The sequence below is a fragment of the Alexandromys fortis genome, unplaced genomic scaffold (assembly GCF_014885135.2).
Source record: "Alexandromys fortis isolate MF-2015 unplaced genomic scaffold, M_Fortis_MF-2015_v1.1 scaffold_65, whole genome shotgun sequence".
NCBI lineage: Eukaryota > Metazoa > Chordata > Mammalia > Rodentia > Cricetidae > Alexandromys > Alexandromys fortis.
The window spans coordinates 1,262,714-1,274,993 of record NW_026067986.1 but is presented as its reverse complement, the minus strand read 5'-3'; the positions used below and the strand labels follow the sequence as shown (position 1 = coordinate 1,274,993).

At 48.8% G+C, this 12,280-nt stretch overlaps 1 protein-coding gene across 1 annotated transcript in view; it reads left to right on the top strand.

Moving 5' to 3' along the window:
* Positions 1-4,542, top strand: part of LOC126511892 (aldehyde oxidase 4) — a 50,861-nt gene extending 46,319 nt beyond the window's left edge. Inside the window, exons 33-35 of the mRNA XM_050159398.1 lie at positions 414-599; positions 2,191-2,358; positions 3,516-4,542. Coding sequence (XP_050015355.1) covers positions 414-599; positions 2,191-2,358; positions 3,516-3,569 — 408 coding nt within the window. The 3' untranslated portion in view covers positions 3,570-4,542. The remainder of the gene's footprint in view (positions 1-413; positions 600-2,190; positions 2,359-3,515) is intronic.
* Positions 4,543-12,280: the final 7,738 nt, after the last annotated feature.

The following is a 12,280-nucleotide window of genomic DNA, read 5'->3' as shown; positions in this document are numbered from 1 at the left end:
GGAGGGAGGGAGGGAGGGAGGGAGGGAGGGAGGGAGGGAGGGAGAAGGAGCTTCAGAGAGGTGGGCCCTGTTTGTGTGGAACTTGAAGGGTGAACAGGAGTTTTCCAGGTTGACATGTTGAGGTGGCCTATGTGAGAACAGTCAGGAGAACATGTAAACACATGTACAGACTTGGAGATGAGAGGAAACCGTGCTAACAGGATTTGGGAGACCGAAGAGGCAGCGTGAGGTCCCAAAGAATGAAGCCAGGCAAGATGGCGACACCAGCTTCTTAGGGACACTTGGTCAAAGCTGCCGCGGAGCTGGCTTTTGAGACTGACTTCCTGTGACTCGGAGAGCTCCGCTTTCATTCCCGCCAGAGCCTCTGTTCAGCCGATTTCATAGACCTCACACCCACAAAACTGTGCCCACAGGTGGAGGGAGCGTTCGTCCAAGGCATGGGGTTCTACACCATAGAGGAGCTGAAATATTCCCCGGAGGGTGTGCTCCACTCTCGGGGTCCAGACGACTACAAGATCCCCACCGTCACCGAGATACCGGAAGAGTTGTACGTCTCTCTGGTGCACTCTCGAAACCCCATAGCCATCTACTCGTCCAAGGTAAGGATGGGTGATCTCTCTGTTCGCTGAGGATGGCAAACCCCAGCAATTTTTGTCCTAAACAAAAATCCCATGACCTGGAGGCTTATGTCGAGGTTTGTGGCCCTGAAGTCCCCATGTGTAGGCTTGGTTTCTTCTGTCCAGCTTTCTCCAACTTACTGATGGTCACCTGTGCCAATCTGTGTCCGGATCCCTTCTGTGTCCCTTTCACACTGGACAAGGGTCTAACAGAAGAGCCTCATTTTAACTTAGTCACCTCTTCAGAGACCTTATCTCTGAACGCAGCCGCATTCCTAAGGACTGAGAGAATGTTTGAACACACGTGTTTAATGAGAGACAGAATTCAGCCCATAACAGCCTCCTGTGTCAAGAGATCATGAAACGGGCCTCCAGAGTTGCTTTCTCCTTTGACTTGTAAGTGCCCGAGGCATAGGGGTGATCTCACAGACTCTTCAACACAAGTGGAGTCTTAACCCCGAAACACGAAACAACCCGGAATCCAGTGAGGTCTGCGGAGAAGTCTCTGGGCATCATGGTCCACTAGACCGCGGTCACGAGCAAAGTCCAGCATCTCACATCTCTCTTTTCTGCAGCCTCTACGCCTGTCCCGTAGAATTCCTCTCCCTGCAGTCTCTCTCGCACCCTTACAAACCGGGGTGGGCTCTCAGCTGACTCCACTCTGGCTTTTCAGTCTTCATGTCCACAGCTGCTGGTGCTCGAGGTATTGGCCCCATGCTTAAGTCACTGCTCCAGGGCACCGGACACCCTCTTCCTGCCTCCGCAGACATCCTCATACATGTGGCATAGCCACACACAGGCACACATACATGTGCGTAAAGAAAAATAATGTTTTAAGGCTCACTGGCGAATCGTTCGAGGCATAATGCCCTCGCCCCGTTTGTTCAAACACACCCAGCGGGTGCCAAGGAGGCCGCGTGAGAACAGCCAACTGCTTCACCCTCTACTACGGTCATTCCATCTGGGCTTTGAGTTAAAGGCAAACAATCTGGGTGCCCAGGGGGTATCTCAGTGGTAGAGCACTTACCCAGCCAACACGAGGGCCTCAGTTCTGCCACCAACACCGCAAGAGAAAAAATTAACAAAAAGACGGGTACCCTCGAAGGCACGAAGGGCGTGGTCTTCCGGGCTCTACTCGGTAGGAAGGCATGTGTTTCTGGATGCCCACTTTCCCGTTTGCAATGGCATTTTCACCAGGTGTCCTCATAAGAACCCTCTTGTTTCAATAACTCAGATACACTCCAGTGATAAAGCCAGAAAAGAGGTGTGTGTGTGTCTGTGTGTGTGTCTGTGTGTGTGTCTGTGTCTGTGTGTCTCTGTGTGTGTATGTGTGTGTGTCTGTGTCTATGTGTCTGTGTGTGTCTATGTGTGCCTGTGTGTGTGTCTGTGTGTCTGTGTCTGTGTGTCTCTGTGTGTGTCTGTGTCTCTGTGTGTGTATGTGTGTGTCTATGTCTATGTGTCTGTATGTGTGTCTGTGTGTGTGTCTATGTCTGTGTGTCTGTGTGTGTGTGTGTGTGTGTAAACTAAACCTAACGCATCTTGCATTTCTAACTACTTTGTATGCTTTTCTCAGGGGTTGGGTGAGGCTGGAATGTTCCTGGGGTCCTCGGTCTTGTTTGCCATCTACGACGCGGTGACGGCTGCCCGCAGGGAGAGAGGCATGAGTGACACCTTCCCCATGAACAGCCCAGCGACACCTGAAGTGATTCGTATGAGCTGCACGGATCAGTTTACCGACATGGTAAGGGACGTCTGTACGGTCCTCACCCCATGGGTGGACTTCAGTGTTCTGGATATGGATGTGGTAACCATGACAACATCACAGCCACGTCCATCTTTCCCAATGAAAATTCTCCTCTGGCCTTCACTCACCACTTCCTGCATACCTCCAAATGTTTGCAAGCACTGGCTTGCTTCAGGCTCTAAAGAAAAAGAGCGCTAATAGCAAGGGATTGCTTCCCTAAATATTTTATCAAAATGCAATTGATGTGGCCTTTCATTACCTCACTTACAAGATCTCTGGCCTGCTCAATGACACAGCAAGTATCCGTTAAGCAAACACATAGAAGTAATTGAAAGGAAATGACCAGGTTTCTAGGCACACCTTCCTGTGCCGTGCTACCAGGTACTAGATAGGACACGGTTCCATTCGCCAGCTGCAAAACCTACACGCAGGACGGTCCCAGAAAACATCTCTTCATGGCCCTGCCTCCTGCAGCCCAAGTGAATCGTGGGTATAAAATCCGATAGCACAGTGTGGTCTGGAGACTGCAATGCTGAACGTGGCTCTGGATCACCCCAAACATTAGCGGTTTAGAGGGTAAGGGCTGGGGTGTAGCACAGTGGCAGAGCACATTCAAGAGGCCCTGGATTCCATCCCCAACACCAAAAGCAAACAGAAAAGACACCTGTAATCCCCACACTCTGGAAGCTGAGGCAGGAGGATCACAAATTCAAGACCAACCTCAACTCTGCAGAAAACCCTACCTCAAAAATATAAGCACCTGTGTGAGGTATGTATTAAGAAGACAAACCTGTGGGGGCTGGAGAGATTGCTCAGTGGTTAAGAGCACTGACTGTTCTTCCAGAGGACTCAGTTCAGTTCCCAGCACCCACATAGCAGCTCACAACTGTCTGAAGATCTAGTTGCAGGGGATCTGACACCTTCATACCAATGCACATAAAATAAAGTTAAATAAACCATAAAAAATATTTTTAAAAAAAAAATAAGATAAACCTGTGACTGGATGGTTGAAGTAAATATGAAAAATTATATAACTTTTATAAAAAGAAAAATTGATATCAACTTAGTTCTGTTTTCAGATGGCCTTCAGATCATAACATTTTTCGTGGAATAATATTTGCTAACAAGAACCTTCTTTGTTTTGGTCTTTTTAGATTCCCAGAGATGACCCTTCAACATTCACGCCTTGGTCCATCCATGTGTCTTAACCTTGCTCCTCTGAGGAAATGAACAAACACACAGCTGGCCCGCTAGCCTGGCATCGGAGCAGCACGCATTGACTTGAGCTTGCCGAGCATGGTTTTCTACTTTCAGTTATTCTCTGTGGTTAGGTTGTTGCATGGTTACATTTGAGGGTGCAGGTTTTCACCAAACAGGGTTAACAAAACATAGAATCAAATTCTGAGCCAGGGGGTGGTGGTGCACGTGTTTAATCCCCGCATTCGGGAGGCAGAGGCAGGCTCATCTCTGTGAGTTCGAGGCCAGCCTGGTCTACAAGAGCTAGTTCCAGGATAGCTCCAAAGCTACAGAGAAACCTTGTCTCAAAAATAAATAAATAAATCAATTAATTAATTAAATTAAAAAAAGAATCAAATTCTGATGTAGTTTTTATTATCCTGGAAATCTGCATCACAGAGGTTTTTAAACCTGGCAACGTTCCATTAACCTGGGGTAGCTTAGGAGGGTCTCCTCATGTTTTGTTTCAAACAGCTTCGCTCAAAACCCAAGAAAACTACCCATCCTGAAAATCTCTGAGTTGGAGTCTCCCAAAACCAGCACACCCGAAAACCCTACTTTACAGTGTCCACCACTGCCTGAGGTGTGAACACTGTGGCAAGGGCAAACCCTAAGCCCTTGGGGAATCTGGATGTGCAGGGGAACTCTCTCTGGGCTCCTGGGAGCAGCTGAGAGCTGTGTCTGCACTCAGGCCCCCCATAGTGCAGACACCTGCCTCCTTCATCTGAGCTGGTTTGAATGCAGCTCCTTTCAAGGGTGTTTGCGGGGAGCCTGATCCCCAGGGTGGCGGTGTCAACTGAAAGATTCAGAGTCTAGCCAGAGTGAGGAGTTGGGGGATGGACGCTGAGAGGGGGGAATGGGGGTGTTTCCATGCCTGGCTCCTGCTCAGCTCTTGCTTCTTCCCTGCCTGTATGAGCCCTTGTCAGCTACCAGGACAGAGAGGAGGTCCTCACCAGATGGACAGTCATGTGACCTAGCCTCTAAACTAGGAGCCGGAATAAACCTCTTTTTTTCATGAAACATCAAGCCTCTAGTGTTTTGTCGTGACTACACGAAGCAGATGGAAAACAGCATCAGAAGCTCCCGAATGGCAACGCTCACTGTGAACTTTGTACATGATAGAGCATCTCCCCTCCTAGAAGACCACACTGAGCTGAGCATCGGTCCAGGGTCACTCTTGTGTGGTTCGGGTTTGGGCTTAATCGATAAAGCATGAAGTCAGAACCACCAAAATAACACAAATCCACAAAGTTCTTTTACTTTTTTTTTTCTTTTCTTCCCAACTCCCCCTCCCCCCGAAACAGGGTTTCTCTCTTTAACAGCTTTAGCTGTTATAGAACTCACTCTGTAGACCAGGCTGTCCTCGAACTCACAGAGATCCACCTGCCTCTGCCTCCTGAGTGCTGGGATTAAAGGTGTGCGCCACCACTGCCCGGCTCCTTTGCTTTTTGGTTCCTTTCTACCCATCTTACATTGCATCTCTCCCAAGGAAATGCATCTAGGAGCTCTCTTAGGAACTTTAGCCTTTTGTCGATGACCTGTGGACTCAGCAGTAAGGCTTCCCGTTTATCTAACCTCTGTTGACACAAACTGCAGCTGTGTTGTTAGCCTGCTTGAGACCAGGTCAAAAGAACAGGTTGGGGGCCAGAGAGGTGGCTCAGAGGGCTCAGAGTGTTTGCTGTGCACGCATAAAAACCTGAGATCCTGGCACCCACAAAGAAAGCCAGCCAGAGCTCATGCTGCCCCCACCCCAGCACTGTGGAAGCTTTGGGGCTTGTTGGCTCCCAGCCTAGCACTAAGTTAGGTGGGAAGTTCTGTCTTAAAGAAATAGGTGGAGAAGAATAGGATTCCCAGCGCACTCCTCTGGCCTCCATGAAGGCACACATGCTCTCTCTCTCTCTCTCTCTCTCTCTCTCTCTCTCTCTCTCTCTCTCTCACACACACACACACACACACACACACATGGATATACCACATTTACACCGAAATAGAAAGCACAAACCAGCAAGAGGAAGGCTCACCAGTTGCTGCATCCCACTCCAAGGTGTGGGTGCCTACATGTGCCTTTAAGTATTTAATTTAATCTTTTAATTCCCCCCCCAACAATCTACACTTCCTGGAACCTAACCCGCAAACTCATTACATCTGGACAACAAGAATAATCTGATTACATAACACGCTTTGGTCACAGAACACAGAGGAAAAGCCTTCTTGTGAGGCTAGCCCTCTGAGGGAGCTGTGCTAGGCGCTGGGGGTGGGGCTGGGAGTCGACGGGGGGCGGGGGGGCGGCGTGGTTGGAGGGCATCAGCAGTCATTCTCAGCTGTGGCTCTTCAGAGCAACATTACTGGCAACATCACCCAGGAGACGAGACCACTGGTCAGTAGCGGCAGGTCTGCTTTCCGGGAACAACTCTCTGTCGGAGTCCACATTAGTGGATTCACGTGTGGTACCGGAAACCCAGCTCAAAGCCCAATGCTGGGTAGGCCATTGGCAGAGCAGGTAGCTCCAGCTACTGTTTTATGCGGACGTGATGTACCCGGCATGTCACCCTCTACATGGTTGTGTTTGGGCCCATGCGCTATCATGTGCTAGCCCTGCTCTTCAGGGCTCTTTTGTGTCTGCGCCCATGCGCTAGCTGTCTTCAGGGCTTGTTTGTGTCTGCGCCCATGCGCTAGCTGTCTTCAGGGCTTCTTTGAGTCTGCGCCATGCGCTAGCTCTTCGGGGCTTCTTTATGTGCTGGGCAGAAATTAGAAAGACTGGAAAGACCTCGTTAAATGTAAATGAACGGGACATCTCTGTCACCTCAGGTAGCATTCCAGGAGAAGGTATGTAGAGACTGTAGCAGCTGGAAGAAGTGCAGCGCCCTCTTCCAGGCTGGCATTCTTGACTCAGGGCAGCTGTGATTAGCTCCCTTAGACCCGCACGAAGTCAGCCCTCAGCGTCTTCTCAGGTGAGGGCTCGTGAGGGGCCACTCCTCCTGAGAATTTATACCTGCATGTGTGAAAATGTCATCCTGAGCCAGGTGGTGGTGGCACGTGACTTTAATCCCAGTACTTGGGAAACAGAGGCAGACGGGCCAGCCTGGTCTACAATGCAAGTTCCAGGCTAGCCAGGACCATCACATAGAGAAAATTTGTCTCAAAAAAAAAAAAAGGAAGGAAGGAAGGAAGGAAGGAAGGAAGGAAGGAAGGAAGGAAGGAAGGAGAGAGGGGGAGGAAGCGAGGGAGAGAGAAAGAGAGAGAGAGAGAGAGAGAGAGAGAGAGAGAGAGAGAGAGAGAGAGAGAGAGAGAGAGAGAGAGAGAGAGAGAGAGAGAGAGAGAGAGAGAGAGAGAGAACTCTCTCTGTAGACCAGGCTGTCCTTGAACTCAGAGATCTGCCTGCCTCGCTCTCTCCCAAATGCTGGGATTAAAGGCTTGCACCACCACCACCACCACATGCATATTATACATTATTAAAAACCCTGAACTTATCCATTTAGACTTCCCTTCATTTTTACTAATGAGGTTGCTTTTTGTTTGATGATGCATTTAAACCAGTAAAGGACTTCTTGCCTCTCAGTCCCCAGAAAATGCAGGTTTGTGCCCCCTACTGTTAGCCTAGATCTTAGTGTCAAGATGACTATTTTCCCTCGGGAAAAATTTACCTTGCTAGGGATGTGGTCCAATGAGGAGAGTGCCTTCCTAGTTAGTCTTGGAGCCCTGGGTCCAGCCCCTGCACGAACTGAGCATGGCAGGAGGGGAGGCGGGAGGATCAGGAGTCTAAAGTCACACTCTGAACAGCAAAATACATGAAATCCCATCAGAGAAAAAGAGATATAGAGATTGGAGGGGGAGCGGGGAATCTGAGAACCTTGTAAAACAAACCATTTGTCTTTGGGGGTTGCAAGTGGCCTCAGGTCTTTTATCTCCAACCCAGTCTGGAAATTGGAAACATTCAAATCTCTAGACTCCTGCTCAGAGGAAATAAAATAGCTACAATGAAGTTTCAGCAGTCTGAAACTCACACAAAGCATTCTTGGATAGATCTTTTTGTTATGGATACATTTAAATCAACCAGTTTGTAGGTGCAATGTAAGTCCTATTCTGGTAAGTACTTAGTAACCGTTTTTTTTTTTTAAAAAACACTGGAAGAGAACAAATGTCTCCTTTGGGCTTCTAGGTGATGAAAAACACAATGGGCTTTGTCATACAAATCATGGGACCTTACATTCAAGCACCTGGGTCAACAGAGAAGTTTCACTCACCAAACAGAGCAATCCATTGAAAAGCAGAGAAATTTCAGCCTAGGATGTAACTAAGTGGGAAAATACTTGTCTCAGAAGAGACTTGGGTTCAGCCGGGCGGTGGTGGCGCACGCCTTTAATCCCAGCACTCTGGAGGCAGAGGCAGGTGGATCTCTGTGAGTTCGAGGCCTGCCTGGTCTACAAGAGCTAGTTCCAGGACAGGCTCCAAAGCCACAGAGAAATCCTGTGTTGAAAAAGAGAGAAAGAGAGATACTTGGGTTCAGTCACCAGCTAAACACACACACACACACACACACACACACACAGAGTCTACCTTTAGAGTATACATTACTGAAGATGCAACATACTTTTTTTATAGACATAGAGAAGTCAAACTCAAAACTGACTTGAAAATTTCCCCACTGCTGGCTTGTTTCCACAGCCCCGTGCAGACCTCTGGGAAAATAAGTCTTCAGTGGTATTATCCCGACAGTGAGCGTTAGATACCTCAATACTGACATGCCAAGCGAGATGTGCCCGTGGTGTAATGGTGGCATGATGGTTATGGGGTCACCCACTGTCTTCTCATTCCATCTGAGGAGTGCCCCACAGTAGGGAATTCACACTTGGTGCTGTAAGTGAAGCTGACCAAAAGCCCGTGGCAGCAGACGTCATAGGCTGTAGGACAGAGCCTACTGCTATTGTTTAACTAAATTTATATCCTGCTATTAGTTAACTAAATCTGTATGTTGTCAAACTGCCTTTTCATTCTTTGTGCTCCCAGACTAGCGTTGCCTGTCCGTGTTGGACAGCAGTCAATGCAGAGATTATTAACTGGCCAAAGTGCTAAGAATAAGTGATTTGGGGTGCTCGGCTGTAAATGGGGCATCTATATCAAGCCCCTCCCACCAGGCCCAGGGAACATTTCAGAAAAGGGCTGTGTTATGAACATGCCTCGGGCATTATGCCCATGAACTCACAGCAGTTATGGTTATCTGCATAGTTATATTACCTTAGGGCGTAAGATCAAGCCAAGACTGCTTCGTCTTCTAGTGCCTCTAATTGGAGTCAGCGGGTTACAAAATTCTAAAAAGTTGAGGCTATAAACGTGGGAATGGTAGCGTTCAGGGCATAGGTGGGAAGAGTGGAGAAGAGGATGGGGTAGGGATAAATCCAGATACATTGTAGACAAATGTAAAAATAAGAGGTTAAAATGGTCAAAGAATAAATAAGAGGTTAAAAGATTTTAAAAGTATGGAAAACAGATGGTTGCTTTATCCCAGATGTGCATCTGGCCCGCTCACCACAGAGCCTTTTGCTCGTTCTAAAGTGAACAGTTTCCACACTGAGCAGCCGGACACCATGGGAGCTTGTGGCAGGGGTGAAAGCCAGAGGCTTGTAGCCTCACCCTGGCTACAGCCGGACCACTTCCCCCAATCTGTTTCTATCCCAAGACTTCATGCAAACAAAAGTTTGCTCTGCTTGAAAAACACTTCTCTGGAGAACTTAGGTCAGTTTTCAGCTTCCCAGACTTTAATCCATTTGTTTACCTAAGTACTTTCAGACCACCTGAATCTAACACCTTAATCCAACTCCAGTGCACAAAGTGTTTCCTCCTCTGAAGGCTTATCCTTGGAGGGCTTATCATAATCAGTATTTTGGGGGCTCATCAATACATATGCTTCTATCACCAGCAGCCTGGAAACTCCCACGCACAGCGACCCTGTGTTCTTTGCAGATACAAGTTGCCCTCACCCAAAAGGGAGGGGGCTGAACAGCATGTGAACCCTTAAAGCAATCCCTGCGTTGTTTCCCCTTAAATGAAAATGACCCTAGGAATGGCAGAAGTCTCCATGGCTCCTCTTCCCCATCCTATCTCCTCTATTCTCAGTTCTCAGGGCTCAACTCCCACTCACCTTCCAGGGTTACTGTCTCTTCCTCAGGACGTCCCCTCTGTTCTGGCAGCAAACAGTAGAGTGGGAGCAACCAAGTAGAGACAGAGGGAAGTCTGTAGTCATTGCAGATGTGGGGGAACCTTGTCCAATCATCTAATAATTACTTCACAGGCCCTGGGCATGTGATGAACAACTGAGCATCACATCCCCACCTTCCTGGAGCTTCTGTTCGAGTGGAAAAAGCAAAAAGAAATGGTACCCAGTAACCATGTTAAGAAGCAATGAGAAGGCGGGGTGGTGGTGGCACATGCCTTTAATCCCAGCACTTGGGAGGCAGAGGCAGGCAGATCTTTGTGAGTTCGAGGTCAGCCTGGTCTACAAGAGCTAGTTCCAGGACAGGCTCCTAAGCTGCAGAAAAATTCTGTCTCGAAAAACCAAAAAAAATAAAGACGAAGAAGAAGAAACAATGGGAGAACCAGCCTGGCAGACCACACCTTTAATCCCAGCACTCTGGAGGGATAGGCAGGTGCATCTCTGTGAGTTCAAGACCAGCCTAGTCTACAGAGTGAATTCCAGGACAGCCAGGGCTACTCAAGGAGACTCTGCGTGGAGAAGGAGGAAAAGAAGAACAGCAGGAACAATGAACGCTGCCCGTGAAGCAAGGGTGCTATCAGGTGATCAGGAAATGTTCAGTCCTGAGACACAAGAAGGACCCCAGCCATGTCAAACCCTGAGAGAGAAGTTGAGTCTAAGGGAAAAAGATATACTAAGGCCCTAGGCCAGAAAAGAGCTAAACATCCCCCATAAGCAGGAAAGGGGCCAACAGGGCAAAGAGCGTGAACGAGGGAAGGAGTGGGTTAAGTGACATTCTGAGAGGCGAGTGAGGCCAATCCACAGGCTCTCCAGGACAGGCATATGGAGTTTCACTAAAGGTAATGGGAAGCCATTGGAAGAGACTAAGTAGAGAAATTCCTCCCTAAGAAGAAAGGGGGTAAGTGCTTGGGCTGTTTGGGAGGACAACCTCACACACACACACACACACACACACACGACAACCTCACACACACACACACACACACACACACACAGAGAGAGAGAGAGAGAGAGAGAGAACAAGAGCGTTCTGAGTACAGAAATAAAGCAGGCTGGGGGCTTAGCACACCTACTGAGTTTGGATCTTATATCCCAGGCCTCAGGGAACTATGGGGTTTTTTGAACATCAGGACATGACCAAACAGCCAGACTGAAGGTCCTGTCTCTCTAATTCACAGAGATCTCCAACTTCCCCTCCCAAGATCTTAGGCCAATTTGTTCAGCAAATCTTAATCCGTGTGACACACACACACACACACACACACACACACACCCTTGCATCTACGTAAACCGGGAAACTTGATGAGCAGGCCTTTCAAACTGTGAAATGTGAGTGCTGACAACCACATTCAATCTGGAGCGTTTTCTGTGGCTGGAGGGAGTCACACGTGAAGAGACTGAGAAGGAGGAAGTTCTCAGTCAGCTAGGCGCAGAGGAGCTGGGTGCTTCTGACCTGAAGCCACGTCACACAGTCAATGTTCATCTTAGCATCGGGGTTTTACTTTAATGATGGTGCTGGGGCTCACGACCGCTTGAAGGGTGTTCTAGAAAAGAGAACACTCCTCCACTCTCCCAAAACCAGACCACAGAAGCAGCTGCTTGCTTTACCCAGCAAGCCTTGGGCGTCACTTTAGTTAACCAATGAAATCAGCATAATTTTATAGGTGGATGCACAGTTGGAGAGGATTTGTGTAAGCGTGATATCTCCTCATCGTGGGCTGGGGGCTTCTTCCTGGTCCCCTTGTCCTTATGGGTCCTCCAACCTGCTTTTTATTCATGGACAGCACTCATTGTTACTGCTGCTGTTCCTCTGTTGCCTCCTTTTCCTCTTCTCAACAAAATCTCACTGCATCTTAGCCTTGTCTCAAACCAGGAGGACTTGGCTCAGTTCTGGGTCACTTCTGAGACACTGAACTGCCAGCCTTGGCTCTGCTAGCCTTGGGACATCTTCAAAGGATGTACTTTTTTTTACAGAGTGAACTAGAGCAGAAAGAAGCAGCAGAAAGCATGTAGAGGGGCCAATTGGGGGGGGGTGGTGACACCTCACACCTTCACCTCAACTTAAGCACAGACTGAATCCAACTGTGCATTTTCCTGCGAGGCATCCTTTACCCAGAAAGAATGAGGAAGAAGCTGGGGAAAGTGGGGCATGTGGGTCTTGGGAGGCCTACTGCTCACTTTCTGAGAAGGGTGGGATACATCCAGGATGGAGGCAGGGTGCCGGGTTGAGGTGGCACCTAGTGGGTTTAAGCTCGGGTGGTTGTGGATGTCACACCAAGCTCTCAGATATCAGAGAAAGCAAACAAGAAGGGGTTGAGGCGGCCTCCTGAGCCAGCTTCAAAGCCAGGGTTGGTGGGAGGTGAGGGACTGGATTAGAGGAGGCCACACAGGGCTCTGGACTTTAAAAAGCCTCAAAGCAAAAACTCCCCACCCCCAGTTGCTCCTGCCAGAACTGTGGGCTGCCTGCTTCTA